This window comes from Juglans microcarpa x Juglans regia, chromosome 5S, assembly GCF_004785595.1.
Source record: "Juglans microcarpa x Juglans regia isolate MS1-56 chromosome 5S, Jm3101_v1.0, whole genome shotgun sequence".
NCBI lineage: Eukaryota > Viridiplantae > Streptophyta > Magnoliopsida > Fagales > Juglandaceae > Juglans > Juglans microcarpa x Juglans regia.
In genome coordinates this window covers 27,548,543-27,567,379 of record NC_054603.1, presented here as the reverse complement: position 1 = coordinate 27,567,379, position 18,837 = coordinate 27,548,543, and the positions used below count along the sequence as shown (strand labels likewise).

The 18,837-nt window shown below is 35.9% G+C and overlaps 1 protein-coding gene across 1 annotated transcript; it reads right to left on the bottom strand.

Moving 5' to 3' along the window:
* Nucleotides 1–3,377: 3,377 nt before the first annotated feature.
* LOC121267264 (spermidine hydroxycinnamoyl transferase-like) lies at nucleotides 3,378–18,527 on the bottom strand. Its single transcript, XM_041171113.1, has 4 exons — nucleotides 18,524–18,527; nucleotides 18,461–18,464; nucleotides 10,627–10,654; nucleotides 3,378–4,761 (listed from the first exon to the last, which is right to left on the bottom strand). The coding sequence occupies exon 4, from the start codon at nucleotides 4,758–4,760 to the stop codon at nucleotides 3,378–3,380; it is 1,383 nt and encodes a 460-aa protein (XP_041027047.1). The 5' UTR covers nucleotide 4,761; nucleotides 10,627–10,654; nucleotides 18,461–18,464; nucleotides 18,524–18,527.
* Between the last annotated feature and the right edge of the window lie 310 nt (nucleotides 18,528–18,837).

Sequence of the window (18,837 nt, the reverse complement as noted above, 5' to 3'; positions counted from 1 at the left end):
AAAGAAATTCTTGTCCATTATCAGTTCTAATTATTTTAATCATGGTGTTGAACTGATTTTGGACAAGTGCAAGGAAATGCATGAGATGGGTATAAGCCTCATATTTATAACGCATAAAATAGATCCAAGTAGTGCGTGAAAAATCATCAACTATTGTAAGAAAGTAATGAGCACCACATAGTGAAGAAGTATGATAACCATCCCATATATCATAGAAATTTTGATTAAAAGAAAAAGTACTTTTATTAGCATGAGAAGGAAAAGAGAGTCTTGTGTGCTTAGAACGAGTACAAACATCACACTCAGAAATAACACAGGGATTACTTAAAAGACTAGGAATGATTAAGCTGGAATGATGACTTAGGCATTGGTGCCATAAGATTTTATTTGCAGTAGTTTGAGCAGAGAGGGCCATAATGGGTTTGGGCTGATACACATAAAGCTCATTACAAAAAAACAATTGGCAGAGAAAAAAGAAACAATGCAATAATAATTAATAGTAAGCTGAGGGACTGAAAGGAGATTAAAATTAAAGTGAGGGATATAAAAGAAATTTTGTAAAATTAGGTTTGGGGTCAAAACACATGTGCCGACACCTTTTATGCGAATAGTGTGGCCCGTGGGTAACCGAACGTGCCTCTCTGAAGGAGAAAGAGAAATGGAGTTGAAGAGGGTCCGATCATGGCACATGTGGTTGCCGTCACCGTTGTCCACGACCCAGTCACGGTGGCTGTCGAAAAGAGGGGGTGGTTGGAGTGAGCAAGTCGAGCAGCTTTTGGTAGAGATCCAATGACAGACCAGGCCCTGATGACAAGGCAGAGGAGATGCAAGTGTTGTTCACAGTGGGCGACAGACTAGAGGGAGATTTGCCAAGAAGGGAAGGTCGCGGCTTGGACTATGGGTCTTGGCCTGGTGGGTAGCCAATGAGACACCAGCAGTGATCATGCAAGTGGCCAGATTTGCCACATTTCGAGCAGCGGAGGGTGGGCTTCACGGGATGGTGACTGTGGGCGGCGAAGGCTAGCAAATCTGATGATGGTGGCCGAAGGTGGAGGAGACGCTGCTGCTCTTCCTGAAAAGGACTAGAAAAAATTTTGGTGATGGGGGGAAAGGGGTTCCATTGTAAGGATTTGTGTTCTGAGTTAGGAAAAGGAGTCATTCAGGCCAAGTAGAAATTGATAAACACGTTCATCCTCTGTTTGTTGTTGTAATTCTTTGAGATCATTGCTTTGTTGTAAATGGCTAAGTTCATCCTAGATTTATTTAATCTGGTTATAATACTCATGAACAGAATGGGTGTTTTAGTGCATGGATGACAGTTCACGTTTGAGATGGTAAATACGGGCATTGTTGCCTTGACAAAAAGGGGATTGAAGATTGAGCCAGACTTCATGAGGGTTGGTGTGAAATTCAAGGAAATTGGTGATGGAGGGATTGATGGAGTTTAGAAGCCATGTAAGGACCATATCTTTTGTTTGGTGACCTTGGGTGTAGTTGGCAGAATTGGGATTTGGGGGTGGGAGAGTGCCATCAACAAAACTTAGTTTGTTCTTGGTGTTAAGAGCATGGATCATGGCTTTCTGCCATTTAGGAAAATTATCCCTTGTAAGAAGTCTAGAAACAAGGATAAGACTAGCAGAATCAAAGGGATGGAGGAGGTACAGGGAGGAAGGAGGGTGGTGAGGGTTTGAAGATGAAGCCATGGAGGTTGTAGGGAGAGGATCGTGGTTAGGCTGATACCATGTTAAACAATATTCTATAACATGAACTCTTTTATTTCTGGAACTTATTTTTACGATGAAAGAATTGGTAAATATAGGTACATGAGGCTATGCTTGCTATGGTAACAAATAAATTATAGAAAGAAATGGCTAATTTCCTAAAATCATGGTGTTACTTAATTGAATTTGTTGCCGATTTTCACGTGCTAATTAGTGTGATTCGTGTGATCCTGTCAATAAAATAGGTCAGGCCTCGTTGAAGAACTTCTTAAAAGAGTCCATGTATTTTGTTTGCAAGCCGAGTATTATGATGAGAGATCCATCAGCGACGACATAATGAATGCTTTTCCATCATCATTTAACAATCTGGGACCAACGCATGAACATGATTGGCTTTCCCCACCCAAAATCTGATCTACTAAAATGTCAAATTGATTCGGCTTCCTGGCCAGGGAAACATTGGAACTTCCTAAGAAATTTGCGGTTTGTTATATGTATCAACATTTTAATTATATATATATATATATATATGTATGTATGTATGTATATTCTATAACATTTCTTTTTGGCAGACGGGGTGGAGTCTCATGGAGATGATAAGAAACATTAATGTTGTCTAAGTAGAAAGTAAAAAGAAGATTTCTATCATATTGTTGTTTGTAGAAAACTTTCTTATTTCAATAACAAAAACTCGTTAAAAGAATTGTATAATCGCTTAAAATTTAATCACTATAAATATGGAGTTCACAAATAATTAAGGTTTTGCTTTAAAAATAAAGTAATTAAAAGAAATTATACTAGATGTCTTTTATAAGTGGCACTAACAAAACCACACATCCATGTAATCGCAGACAAAAATGGAGAGTTATATATGACACTTACAAAAATAACTCAACTACCATTAAGCAGTATCAGACAGGAAGATCATCTCATTTCATTGGACTCCTGTTTTTTTTTATCTTAAAATTTCTGTTTTCATTTGGAAGTTATGGCACAATATATATTGGTATTCGGTGGGGAGATCGATGTATATACTGCTGTGCTCTAGAGGCTTTGTACGTAAACTTTTCATGATCATATATAATTTGCATGAGCAACTGACATCATGATCAGAAGCAGGCAAAAGTATACCAGTACTTTTCTTCTTTTAATTTGCCCATTTCACATGAAGATCTGATCAATTTGGTTTAAATTTCATCTCCAATAATTAGTTTTAGGGACGAATTATCTCTAACAAATTTCGTCACTAAAAGTAAAATTTCTTGTAATTAACGGTTTGTGTTCGGGATAAACAAATTTTTCTTATATAGCATCCAACAAATGGCAAATCTTCGTACAAGAGTTTAAAATTAAGGAAAACAACTACTTTGCTCGAGTCCTAAAAAATAAGAAGATTACAACCATGCATGATATTTGCAAAACTACTAGTAGATATCCAATCACTTAGATCTCTTTTATTCTCAACTAAAAAGCTCATGGAAACAAACAAGGAACTTGATAAAACCAACATAACAGCCAACAAATGCTTCCCACATTTATCCTATAAATACCACGATTTTAACCAAATAATACCAAGTTCTAGTGCCAATTACCCAAGCAATAAATATGAAGATATATATATAGAGAGAGGGAGAGTGATAATAAGTAACTAGAGTTTTACGTCCCATCACCATAACAAATGTCCTCATAGAAGAACTTCTTAAAAGAATCCATGTGTTCTGTTTGCAAACGGAGTGCTATGACGAGAGATCCATCAGCAGCTGGACTTGACATGATGAATGCTTTGCCATCATCATTTAACAATCCGGGACCGACGTATATTGGCTTTCCCCACCCATAATCTCTACCATAAAATGGCAAATTGATCCAACTTCCTAATGAAACGTTGGGATTACCTAAGAAATTTGGTGTTTCAGTATATCCACGAATGTGGAAGCTATCTCTCAAAGGACTCACATTCTCCTGCCTAGCTATAAAATCAAGAGCAGACCTTATATACTCATCTGTCATACGCTCGACGGCTTCCCTTAATTTCCCCGCAACAAAGCTTAATGGCTTGGCCAAGAGGTCTCCATGGACACAATTTGAGGTCACAGTCTGAAGAACTGCGTTCCCAAAGTATCCTGGAGGGAGAGGTGGCTTCAAGCGGTTGCGAAACTCGAGCCCTATGTAAAGTCTTGTTGGTTGAGAGATATCGCCCCCTCGCGCCTTGCATATACACCTCCATAAGTGGCTAGCAATAGTTTCGTATCGAGAATAAGGTCGCGTCGACTCCATTTCCATTTCCTGATAAGGAATCTCGTTCGCTTTCTTTTTTAGTCGCTCCACTTGCTCTTTGGTGACTTTCAATATGGTGGCACAAGATTTTTTCTTCTGCACCTCTTTGGCATCAGTGAGTCCTATTAGGAGTGGTGGTTTTGTGAACTCTATATGATCAAAGCGTGGAGGCATAAGTGGCTCAGGTGATCGTAATATAGTGTGATCAGGAAACGGTATCTCATTCTCCTCGAGTTCATCTCCCCGAGCCAACTTTGCCCATGCGTTGAAGAAGTTAGCTGCAGACCATCCATCAGCCATTGTGTGGGACATGGCTGTTCCAACACAGAGACCACGGCAGCTAAACCTTGTGACTTGCACCAGCAGCAAGGGCCAGTCCTCAATCGGACTACCATAATTAACCTTAGGGATCAGATCTTCGATTGCCTCCGTTGGTGCAAAGTCGCCAAGTTCATCAAGTTTTGCTTCTGAATAAGCTTCAAGTACCTGCGCTCCCTTGGCATTGCAATGGAGTTCCAGTCGGCCACCATGAATCCAGTGTAGTCGACCAGCTAGTGGGTAATAGGGAACCAATGTGCGACTTAGCGAATCTTTCAAAGTCTCAAGTGTTGTTTCTTCATTGTTATTGCCGGTGGTTTTGTAGATACAGATGAGTGGTGCATGAGTCCATTGCATTCTTTGGTCGCTCTCAGACAACCATAGTACGCCCCTTGGGGTAGGCTTGCTTGGAACGATGGTGGAAGTAGCCTTGAGGGTTATCATTTTTTGCATTTTTTTAAAGGTTCAATGAATATTGGCAACTATTTTCTTGCTATATATAGACTATTTGCTTGCTATATATACACTTTGGATAAGGTGCATTTAATTTATTTGGGAGATAAGGTTATGGAAATTTTCTTGTTTCTATCAATCGTAGAAAAGAGAAATATTAGTTTTTAATTTAAATTGAGTTATTCAACTAACACTTATTAATTTCATTTATTTTAAATGATTATCAATTGATATATATGAAATTATTTAAAATTCTTCGGTAAGTATGATCATGAAAATGATAAAATCTATGATGGATAGTAGTAGTACTATAGCTAGATCTTGTAGAAACATTAGAACAAATCATGTTAAGAGGGGCTTACGAGCCACTACAACACAATTGGTTTTTAGTGACGGTTAGGAAATTGTGACGGTCTCTAGACCGTCACTAAAAGGTATTTTCTGTGACAGTTTCTGGAAACCGTCACTAAAGATAGAATGAGATGTTTTTACGTTCCAACGTATGGGAAATATGCGTTCGAACGTTACATATACGTTCGAACATTATGTCTGTTTACGTTTGAACGTAAAATGTTTTGGCGCAACCGTTCGAATGTTATTAATTTTACGTTCGAACGTAAAATGTTTGTACCAATGTTCGAACGTTAAGTAATAACATTCGAACGTTCATTGTAAATTTAAATTAAATGACTTTAATTTAAAAATTATGTGGTTTTTATTGTGCATAATTTGTGAACAAGTCTAAAAAATTGAATTGTATATATTTATATATACACACTTTGTAATATATAAATATATATTATTGATTTATATATATTTGAAATGCAGTGATTTAGTATTAAAGTTGAAAAATATAACATCAAAGAAAGTTAAAAATTGAAATTAAAAAACGATAGAAATATTCAATAATATTTTTCGTTACAAATATTAAAAATAAAATATAAAATTTGATATTAACAGTCAGATGATAACGTTATCCGCAAAAGTCGAACTCCGTACCTCCTCAGTCAAGGTATCAACCTTGTCGTTGAGGATAGTTACACGATGGGTGAGTTCGGCAACAGACGCCGATATAGCCTCGAGCGATCGATCGATCTTATGATCGATATGCGCAGTCAGCTGTGAGATGACCGCATCAACCCAAGCAGGCCGCACATCTCCTGCAGATGTACTCGGCGTATGCTGACTACTACTCCCGACATGACCTGGCTCAGGCTGCGTCGGAGGAACTAGATCCTCTACAAGGGGTGGCTGACGTCCCCTCGCCTGTCCAATGCTACGTCGATGCGTGGTCATGTCGAGGGGGCTCATCTGATCTTTGACCCGGTCCTCTGGCTGGGTCGGCACTCCCCGTGCAAGTAATAGTCGGCTGATGAGGACACCATATGGGAGATTATCCGTGGAGACGATGCTCGCCTCGTAACGGATCCTCTGAAAGATGTGCAATGGCAAATCTATAGGTCTCCACGTGCCACTCGTATCAAAAATTGTGCCCGAAGCCGACTAAATGTGGTTTTATGAGCCACAGGATCCACATTTGTTGCAACAATAAGGTGCAACATGCGGAAGAAATGCAGCAGATGGTTCTGGTTGAAGGCGTTCTTCCGCTCGATCTGCATGCGATCCCTCCCGGTGAGGATGTAGAAATCCTCGTCTCGGTCATCATCCCGAGCCTCGACGCCAGTATCCTCAGCCTCTGACTGGCCTGCATCTCTGGCTGATGCTGGCTCACATCCCCGACCAGTAGATGATGTAGAAGTGCCTACATCCTCACGGGTGTCGAGTGTGCAAATGTCTCCACTCCTCGACGAATCCCAAGGTGCTCGCCGATGACATCTGCTAATACCTCAATGGAAACACCGCGTACAGTCACGGTGTGAGAGGATGCATCCTGAGGCATGTCACACATCCCCATATAGAATTCTTGAACCATTGAGGGGTATACCTTCCCCCTCAATGTGCAGATATTTCCCCAGCTTCTACTGAGAAAAACATCTCTCAGGTTCGTCTGCTGCCAACAGAGTTCGTCGAACTCATTAATTAAGATCTCTCGCTCTACCATAACAGTACGAGCTCCAATGCGGGCAGTGTCCGACGTGGCTCCTTCCCTCCCTCGTTTCCTAGTATGCAGTGGAAGAGCCATATCCTGAAAATAGAAAAGGAAAAAAAAAATTATTTACAATAATGCATTTTTTTGATATTAATTCTAAGATGCTCTGCCGTAACGTTCGAACGTTTTATCTATAACGTTCGAACGTAAAGATAAAACGTTCGGATGTTTATTTATACGTTCCCACGTAAAATAATGTCAATATATTTACATTCGAACGTAAAAAAATACGTTCGAATGTAACAATGTACGTTCGAACATAAGCAGTAAATAAATATTGGCTGACGTACGTTCGGACGTTAAAACAAATACGTTCGAACGTATTTGTTTTACGTGTGAACATAAATATGGACGTCCGAACGTCGAAGCATGAATAATGTAGAAAATCATTACGTTCGGATGTTATAATCAAACGTTCGAACGTGGAAGCCGTAACGGCTTTGTAATTTAAACGTCGTACGTTCGAACGTCTTGGTGAAACGTTCGAACGTTTCGACGCAGAATGGCTGAGTCGACTCAGCCATTATTGAAATCTCAAAAATTTCGCTACACGGTTCTAAATACCGAAATGTCACCGTGGAAATGAAGTATACACTTCAAGAAACATTTCTACGGTGACTATTCGGCAAATGACTAGCCGTGGTGGCCGGAAAATGAAGTTGAAAGTCTTGAAATAACTTATCCGGTTTAACACAAAACTCAATCCAAATTTCAATAAAATACATGTTACTTGAATAAAAGATGAATGCCTACCTTTAGTGACGGTTGTGGCGGAGTTGACGGCGGCGGCGAAGGAGGCGTGGCGGCGTGCAACGGAGTAGACGATGAACGTAATAGAGATGTCGTTTCGACGTTCGGTTTTGGCCTTATATACACAGAACGTTCGAACGTAATTATTATTACGTTCGAACGTTTTTCAATTTAATATTATATTATAAATGTTTATGTTATAGATTACGATGTTATATAATATTATTGACAATTAGATTATTGGTTTTTTTGCGAGTGCTTGTTATATTTCTAAAGTTTAGCAATATGTTTATACATGTTGTTGTGATTTTATGCTTACTCTTGAAATAATTATGATTATTGTTTGTGAATTTTGTGAATAGTTTATGAGCTTATGGTGTTTATTGATTATTTAATAAGTAGTATATAGATATAAATAGATATATAAAATGTAGAATACATATTATAGTATAAGTTAGTATATAATAAAGAATTTAATAAATAACAATTTAATATATATTATTCATTTATATATATGGTAAGTTTATATATTATATACATTTATGTTCTCATTTAAAGTATTATGCTATCATACTATACAATGTAGTATATAGTTATAGATATATAAAATGTAGAATACATATTATATTATAAGTTTTTATATAATAAAGAACTTAATAAGTAACAATTTAATATATATTATATGGTATAATTTATATATTATATATATTTATGTTCTCATTTAAAGTATTATGCTATCATACTATACAATGTAGTATATAGTTATAGATATATAAAATGTAGAATACATATTATAGTATAAGTTAGTATATAATAAAGAATTTAATAAATAACAATTTAATATATATTATTCATTTATATATATGGTAAGTTTATATATTATATACATTTATGTTCTCATTTAAAGTATTATGCTATCATACTATACAATGTAGTATATAGTTATAGATATATAAAATGTAGAATACATATTATAGTATAAGTTAGTATATAATAAAGAATTTAATAAATAACAATTTAATATATATTATTCATTTATATATATGGTAAGTTTATATATTATATACATTTATGTTCTCATTTAAAGTATTATGCTATTATACTATACAATGTAGTATATAGTTATAGATATATAAAATGTAGAATACATATTATAGTATAAGTTAGTATATAATAAAGAATTTAATAAATAACAATTTAATATATATTATTCATTTATATATATGGTAAGTTTATATATTATATACATTTATGTTCTCATTTAAAGTATTATGCTATCATACTATACAATGTAGTATATAGTTATAGATATATAAAATGTAGAATACATATTATAGTATAAGTTAGTATATAATAAAGAATTTAATAAATAACAATTTAATATATATTATTCATTTATATATATGGTAAGTTTATATATTATATACATTTATATTCTCATCTAAAGTATTATGCTATCATACTATACAATGTAGTATATAGTTATAGATATATAAAATGTAGAATACATATTATAGTATAAGTTAGTATATAATAAAGAATTTAATAAATAACAATTTAATATATATTATTCATTTATATATATGGTAAGTTTATATATTATATACATTTATATTCTCATCTAAAGTATTATGCTATCATACTATACAATGTAGTATATAGTTATAGATATATAAAATGTAGAATACATATTATAGTATAAGTTAGTATTTTTTAAAGAATTTAATAAATAACAATTTAATATATATTATTCATTTATATATATGGTAAGTTTATATATTATATACATTTATATTCTCATCTAAAGTATTATGCTATCATACTATACAATGTAGTATATAGTTATAGATATATAAAATGTAGAATACATATTATAGTATAAGTTAGTATTTTTTAAAGAATTTAATAAATAACAATTTAATATATATTATTCATATATATATATGGTATAGTTTATATATTACGTTCGAACGTTAAATAAGAGTAGGACTATTACGTTCGAACGTTTCATGTTAACGTTCGAACGTTAAATAAGAGCGGGAAATTTCCCGCTCGATTAAGGTATGTGTGTGATTATTCAGACGTTCGAACGTTTAGACTATGCGTTCGAACGTTATTTGATGAATTAGTTCGGAAAATTTAACTCTCAAATATGGTAACACTTTGATGAAATAAACGTTCGGACGTTTAAGTTAAATGTTCGAACGTTTATCTGTAAATTTACAAACGTTCGAACGATAAATTGTGATACATTCGAACATATATGAGGAAAGTGCGGGAACTTTCCCGCTAGATTTTATGATATAAATTAGAAGGGTACGTTCGAACGTGTACTGTAAACGTCCGAACGTTATGAACGGGTGAAATTTTAGCATATAACGTTCGGACGTACAACTTAAACGTTCGAACGTTTAAACTAATAATTTGCGGTATTAATCAGTACGCGCACGGGAGGAAGCGGATCATTTCTCTTCTCCCGTGCGCGCAACAGACAGAGAGAGAGAGAGTGAGAGAGAGAGAGACAGAGAGAGAGAGAGAGAGAGAGAGGGTGTTAGTGTGAGAGAGAGTTGAGTTAGAGAGTTAGAGAGAGTTGAGTTTTGGTAAGAAAATATTTTTATTTCTTATCTTTATTTGAATTTTATGATATTTATAGAATGTGTTTTTGTTATAGAATATTTCTAATAAGTTAGTGTTGTATTTTTTTGAAGGATTGCTTGTTTTGGGAAGTTGGAAGATTTTGATTTGTAAGAGGATATTGTGAGTGCTAGGTATATTTCTAAACTTTATCAATATATTGTTGTGATTTTATACTTACTCTTGAAATATTGTGATTATTATTTGTATAGTTTGTAAATAGTTTGTGAGTTTTTGTAAATATGTTGTGATATGAATTTGAAATATTGTGTTTCTTATTAGGTATATGTTTTCATTAGGCTTTGTTAATACATGTTTATTACTTACTCAACTTTAAAAATATGTTAATACATGTGGCATGTTATTTTGTGAATATATTGTGAGTTTTTTTCTAGTATGTTGTGATATAAACTTTAAATATTTAAATTATTATTTGTGAATGTTTGAATATATTTACATTATTACAAATAAGTAAAATGTTCGTATAGTAGGAATCGTACGTTCGAACGTTTCAAGTTAACGTTCGAACGTTAAAATAAGAGCGGGAAATTTCCCGCTCAAGGTTTCTGTGTGATTATTATACCGTTCGAACGTTTAGACTATGCGTTCGAACGTTACTTAAATTAGTGCGGAAAATTTAACTCTCAAATATGGTAACACTTTGATGAAATAAACGTTCGGACGTTTAAGTTAAATGTTCGAACGTTAATCTCTAAATTTACAAACGTCCGAACGAAAACTTGTGATACATTCGAACATATATGATTAAAGTGCGGGAACTTTCCCGCTAGATTTTATGTTATAAATAAGAAGGGTACGTTCGAACGTGTACTGTAAACGTCCGAACGCTACGAGGAGAGGAAATTTTATTAAATAACGTTCGGACGTTCAACTGAAACGTCCGAACGTTTAAGGTAACGTTCGGACGTACAAGTTAAACGTTCGAACGTTTAAACAAATAATTTTAGAACTTAATCCGTGCGCGCACGGGAGCGCCATTGAACATTTTTTCTTCTCCCGTGTGCGCAACACAGAGAGAGAGAGTTGAGTTGGAGAGTTAGAGAGAGTTGAGTTTGGTAAGAAAAAATTTTTATTTCTTGTCTTTATTTGAATTTTATGATATTTATACAATGTGTTTTTGTGATATGGATTTGAAAAATTGTGATAATAATATTTTAAATTAAGTAATAATAAATAAAAGTAACTCTTTAAGAATTATAATAATTAAAATTATTGTATAACCATTGAAATTTAAGAATGATAGTGTAAGTATAACAATTAAAATTATATTTTAGGAATGATAATAATTAAAATTATAATATAACATTTAAAATACTCTTCAATAAAAAAGTCTTGAAACTACTAAATAAGTAGAGTTTGAATATGTAAATATACTTATTTATTACAAACTAAAGAGAAAGGAAATAAGGATCAAATAGATTCTTATATAAAAATTATATACTTATTGTCTATATAAGTAAATAACTCACTAAATTAAGTATAACAATTAAGATTATAATTGTAGAATGATAATAAGTCGAAATTATATAATAACATTTAAAATTATATATAACAATTATAATCTCTAAATTTTGGTCTAATTGCTTGACTGTCATAGTCTCTTCGGCCTTGAGAGGAGTGTCGAGGTCGGACAGTTTGTGACGGTTAAGTAATTAGACCAAAATTTAAACATTTCATCAAGATCATTCTCCCTCGTTGTGTACAAGACACGAAACAGGGGGTCACATAATCTTCCATCCCTCTTTAGTTTAACAAATATGGAGATATTGTTGTATGATTATATTGCTAGATGCGTGTGTCATTGCATAAATACCCTTAGACCCGTTTGGGAATCAGTGTACATTTATGTGTCCACTGATTCCTGAATTGTCCAGTGTGGACAGTTTGAGATTATATTATCTGTATTGCACATTTTTGTTACTCGCTACTTTCCACGTTTAATATGAAGTTTCGGTGTCTTCTTCATTGTTCTTCGGGTATACTGTTCGTCGGGTCACAATCCCGATATTTGAACATGTATACTTGGAGAATTATGGGGAGGTGCTGCCGAAATTTCTACTAACGTAGAAATTAGTAGAGTGACGAGATTTGTGCAATATGGAGAATATAATCTCGAATGGGATAGGACCAACTACCTTATCAACAAAGTAATGAGAATTGGAGCATGACATGCATGTGAATTTTCAATGTACGTGTTATTAATATATAGATGTTTTTAGAAATGGATAAAAATTGGATGCGTCTGGACGATAGACTTGGAAAGGATTACGTACCCTATGCATGTGGAGTAAGAACTTTCATTGATTTTGCACGGGCTTCTGCTGATAGTCGTGGTTACATTAAGTGTCCATGTCGAGGGTGTAAAAATTTGTGTGCGATAGGATTGGATGAAGTAGAGCGTCATATATTTGTGAACGGTATGGATCTGGGGTATACGCGATGGGTACTGCATGGTGAGCCGTATGAAGGGTCAGCAGATGTATTGGTCGATCATCACAATTATTTGCGGCACATGGATGATGATTATGAGCATGATGAGATGGAGGAGATGTTGGGTGACATTGGAGCTGGGATGTTTATGGATGAGGTTAACGACAATGCCTCAACTGGTGGATCAGGGACTGATTGTGAAAATTTCCCTTCACTGTGGGAAGATGCAAAGCGCGAGCTTTACCCAGGTTGTACAAAACATTCCAAAATGTCGTTTATTGTGCGGTTGCTTCACATTAAATCATTGTGTGGGATGTCGACGAAAGCAATAAACATGGTATTGGACTTATTTAACGAGGTGCTTTCCGAAGGGTCTGCATTGCCTAAGAACTTTTATGAAGCGAAGCAGTTGAGAAAGGGATTAGGATTTGAGTACAAGTCCATACATGCATGCAAGAATGATTGTGTATTGTTCTGGAAGGAGAACGAGGAGAAACAAGCATGTCCTGTATGTGGAGAGTCGAGGTGGAAAGGTAAGAAAAACGTTCCGGTTAAGGTGTTGCGGTATTTTCCCTTGAAACCTAGGTTGCAAAGACTATATATGTGTAAGAAAACAGCTCATGATATGAGGTGGCACGAGGAGAAAAGAGTTAAGAATGACGGGTATATGAGGCATCCAGCTGATTCACTTGCGTGGCAGTCTTTCGATAATCAGTATCCAGAGTTCGGGTTAGAAGCTCGGAACGTGCGCTTGGGACTCACAACCGATGGATTCAACCCTTTTGGGAATATGAGTACAAGTTATAGCACTTGGCCCGTGGTATTGATTCCGTACAATCTTCCACCATGGAGGTGCATGAAGGCGCCAAACTTTTTGTTAACTTTACTCATCCCTGGCCCTAGATCACCTGGGAATGATATTGACGTATTCATGCAGCCGTTGATTGAAGAGCTGAAAGAGTTATGGGAAACAGGGGTTAGAACTTATGATGCATCTAAGTCGACATCTTTTCAGATGCATGCTGCGGTAATGTGGACCATAAATGATTTTCCGGCGTATGGGAATCTTTCCGGCTGGAGTACGAAAGGGAAGTTAGCGTGTCCGACGTGTAATAAAGAAACTGCTAGTGAGTGGCTAAAATTTTCTCAGAAGTTGTGTTTCATGGGTCATCGACGTTATTTACCAGCAAATCATGCATGGAGAAGAGAATGTGCCAAGTTTGATGGGAGAGTAAAGGATAGGATTGCACCAAAAGAGTTATCTGGAGAAGAGATAGTGGAACAACTGGAACATGTTAGAGCGAACAATTTTGGCAAAGGTCGGGGAAAGAACAAGAGAAAACGAGCCGTACCAGAATTGAATTGGACAAAGCGTAGTATTTTTTTTGACTTGCCGTATTGGTCGTCATGCAAGTTACGACATAGTTTGGATGTAATGCATATAGAGAAGAATATTTGTGATAATATACTGGGTACATTGATGAGTATTAACAAAAAGACGAAAGACACGATCAAGACGAGGAAAGATCTTGAGAGAATGAGAATTAAACATAATCTGCATTTACGGGTGGAAGGCAACAGGGTGGTCATGCCGCATGCATGTTTTACGATGACGAGGGAGGAGAGGATGGATTTCTGCAAATGGTTGCAAGGTGTGAAGTTGCCAGATGGTTATGCTTCAAATATTGGTAGATGCGTGAGTCCTGATGATTGGAAAATCAATGGATTGAAAAGTCATGATTGTCACGTATTTTTGCAGAAGTTATTACCTGTGGGAATTCGTGGGAAGCTTACATCTAATGTACGTGTGGCCATATCTGAACTATGTATGTTTTTCAAGGATTTGTGCGCTCGGGTAGTAAATCGAGATGTGTTGTCGAAATTGGAAGAAGACATTGCTACTATACTATGTAAATTCGAGCAGATCTTTCCACCATCATTTTTTGATGTCATGGTCCATTTAGCAATACATTTACCGCGAGAGGTACTTCTGGGTGGACCGGTGCAGTTCCGTTGGATGTATCCAGTTGAAAGATATTTGGGTCGATTGAAGCGCACTGTTGGGAATAAAGCCAAAGCTGAGGGTTCAATAGCAGAGGCATATATACACGATGAATGGTTAACATTTTGCTCTCTATATCTTCGTGGTGTTGAGACACGATTTAATCGTCAAGAGCGAAATGCTGATCTTGCTACTCCGCCTCCTCGTGAGCTATCAGTGTTTTCCCAGAATGTACGACCCTTGGGTGCACAAACAGGTTACGATTTAATTGATGGAGAGTTGGGTAAAGTTCGGTGGTATGTGCTAAATAACTGCCGAGAGATTGATGATTATCTTAGGTATGTCATTTCATTTCTTTGAATAATTATAGTTTTCTTTAAATTAATTAGAATTGTTGTGCTCAAAATATACTTCTTTTGCAACATGTTATAACAGTGACCACATGGACAAACTTAGGACGGAAGGAGTAGAAAATATAGAGGCAAGACACGAGGAAGAATTTCCCGGATGGTTTGAAGAACGTGTATGAACTAAAATTATATATATGTTATATTGTGAAATTTTTAACTCTGGATAATGAAATAATCAATATAATCTATTTCAATTTATAGATTTTGGAACAACGTGCTCGTGATCCCGGATCAATTTCTTCTGAATTGTATGCATTGGCTCGTGGTCCCTCAAATAGAGCACTTCGATATACTGCATGCACGGTCCGAGGTTATAGATTCCATACTTTGGACCGTGAACGTAATAGAAAGACTCAAAATTGTGGTGTGTTGGTCGAGGGGAGTCATGGAACAGATGATATTGACTATTATGGTGTCATACGTGATATTATCGGATTGAAATATCTGGGTGGGTCTGTAACATATGTCTTTAAATGTGATTGGTGGGATCTAGGCGGTGGTCGGGTTTCGATACATAGGGATAATCACTTTACGAGTGTCAATACTGCATCTAAATGGTACGAAGATGATCCATTCGTATTGGCTTGTCAAGCTACCCAAGTCTATTACTTGATTGATCCAATGAAAAGTGCTGATGAAGATAGTGGGGAGATAACTTGGCGAGTCGTACAAAAATTTGTTCCTCGAAATATATATGAAGCAGGAACGGGTGCAGATTACGAGAATAGTGGAGATGAAGATGACACTCCGATTGTTGAGGCATACCAGGAAGATGGAGAGGGTATTAACTTGTTTGTTGACCTCGGTGCACTCGAGTTGCTCCCTTGTGTAGAGATGATGTCCCACCCGTACATCTCGACCCGTCTGTATTAAATGATCATTCAATTCAAGTCAGTGAGGAGGAAGAAGAAGAAGACGAGTCAGAAGATGAAGACGAATCAGAATCCGGGCAGGAGGTGGATAAAGATGATGAAGAAGAGGTGCATGATGATGATGAAGATGTTATTGATGGAGATTCTGAAACAAGCATGGAAAATTCATCTGAAGAATAAAAGTACTAAATATTTTATTCATATAGGTGACTATAAAATATCTTGAATTTTCATAATTTCTTCTAATTAATTTTCTTTGATATAATTAATTATTTTCAAGAATGCCGCCAAAACGACAACGAAGAAATGTGCCTCCGCCAAGTCCAAGTCCTGAACCCATTGAGGACTTCCCACTCGAGGAATCCGTTCCTGAAGATCAAGCTAACACAGAAGAGAACAACAGCCAGTCGACACCTACCAGTAAGGAAATATTGTCGTTGATAATTATATATATAGTTAATACTTTTTTCTCAATAACTATATAATTATAATTATAGTATATCTATTATCATGTAGTTGATGCATCTGCACGTCGCGGTCGTGGCTATACACGTGGAATCTCTCTTGAAAAAAATAGAAGGCATGGTAAACTGAAGATCACAATTCCTGATAATTCCACTGGAGGAGTGGATGATAGTGCAGCAGCGCTTTCCTCCTATATTGGCACATTAGTTCGAGCTTATGCTCCATTTTATGTGCGCTCATGGCGAGATGTTCCGAATGAGATTAAGGAGCACATTCGAAGTCGTGTGCTGGTGAGTTTACTTTTCAGTACATTTTTTTCACCTAGATTAATATATTATATTTTTTACCTGATTCCCTTATTAGGATGAATTCGACCTCGACTTTGGCCGTAGCGAGGATTTGAGAACCGTGAATGAGTTGATGGCTACACTATTCCGACGTCACAAAGGATGATGTCATGACCACTTCAAGAAGTTTGAGACGTTGGAAGAGGCTGCGCAGTCTCCTTTTCAGCAGATGAAGTTAGATGATTGGAGAAAGTGTTGTGATCTTTTCGCATCTCCAGATTATCAGGTATTTTACATTTATCTCTTTTAATTATTTACATTCATATTCGTTTTATATATTATATGTATACATATTACAATTAACATTTTTAATATATTTTGTAGTACTTGAGTTCTACAAATGCACAGAATAGATCCGTTATGACTGTCCACCATCGTGCCGGTTCAAGGTCATTCCACCGTCTTGCTGAAAAAATGGTAATTAAAAAATTATAGAATTCATTTATTTTCCTGATATTATTTCTGATAAGTACGTACTAATATTATCTTTTTAAAATTGCTAATATTCTCGCTTTGTTAGAAACGTGATGATCCTGAAAACTTTTCCCTCATTCATGTCTATGCTGCTGCTCACACTAATGAGCATAGTGAGTGGATGGATCCTGTCGCTGCAGATAATTATGTAAGCAGTGTTAATTTTGTTAAATAAATTATTTATATAATATTTTAATAGTTTATTTCTTATTTCTATTTCTTTTAATACGTTACTAATTATTTACGATCATTACCTTTTAAATTGCAGAGCAAAATGTTGGAGATGCAGTCGGCTTCTGAGGAATCATCTCCTAGTGACATAGACATATTCACGCAAGTGCTCGGGCCGCAGTCTAGTATGGCAAGAGGTTTGGGACGATCTATCAAGCATAAATGTTCATCCTCCTCAACCTCATCGGCTTCACAAATTAATAATCTTACGGCAGATTTAGAAGCTGCACGGCGTGAGAATGAGTATATGAGGTCTAGGCAACAAGAGTTAGAGTCTCTCTTAGAACGACAGTCTCATTTAGAGACGCGTTTGCAGGACCAACAGAGAGACCAGGAGGAAAGAATACGCAATGAAGTGCAAGAGCAAGTGCAACGGGAGATGATGGTGCAAATGGAACGTGTTATGTCGTTGCAACAGAATCCACGTGGGAGAGGGAAAAAGAAGAAATAAATTTTATCAATATTTCTGACTAGTTTTAATATCTAATTTTGTACTTTTATAAGACATTCTTACTTCTTAATTGGGTATGTAATATGATACTATTGGTATTATATATGTTTTTAAATTTTATGAAATTAGTATTTCTGATCTGTACGTTCGAATGTAAATAAAAATCGTTCGAACGTTGGTTCACACTGTAACAAACGTTCGAACGTAAATACAATTGAATCGTACGAACGTTAAACTATACGTTCGAACGTACTCACGCTAAAACGAACAAACCGTTCGAACGGTAAAGCGACTAACGTTCGAACAAAAAACTTGCATTCGGACGCTCCTTCGTTTACATTCGAGTATACGTCCGAACATTAAACGCCCTACGTTTGAACATTTACGTTTACGTTCGAACAAATATTCGAACGTTTAATGTAATTAACGTTCGGACGCATTAACATTCGAACGTAAATTTATACGTTCGAACACGATATCCAACGAACGTCAACTTCTCTCATTCGAACGCCAATCGGTCGGGTATAACGTCCGAACGTTTTATTTTACGTTCGAACGTGATTTTCTGTGACAGTTCATAACCGTCACCAAAAAATGAACGTTCGAACGTTGTACCGAACGGAACACTTCCAACCGTCACTAAAAATATTTTTTGTGACGGTTGTACAGTAAACCGTCACCAAATGTTTTCTGTGACGCACTTTAGGTGACGGTCATGGTGACGGTTTCAAACCGTCACCAAAAATTTTTAGTGACAGTTTGCTATTTTTTTGTGACAGTTTTCTCTGTCACAAAATACACATTCTGTTGTAGTGAGCTGAATTCATCACGATTATAGTAGGCAACTCCCAAATTCATGGCATGGAAGTAT

Excerpts from the sequence above, each read along its gene's own strand:
- LOC121267264 (XM_041171113.1), bottom strand. The coding sequence starts at position 4,760 with ATGATAACCCTCAAGGCTACTTCCACCATCGTTCCAAGCAAGCCTACC.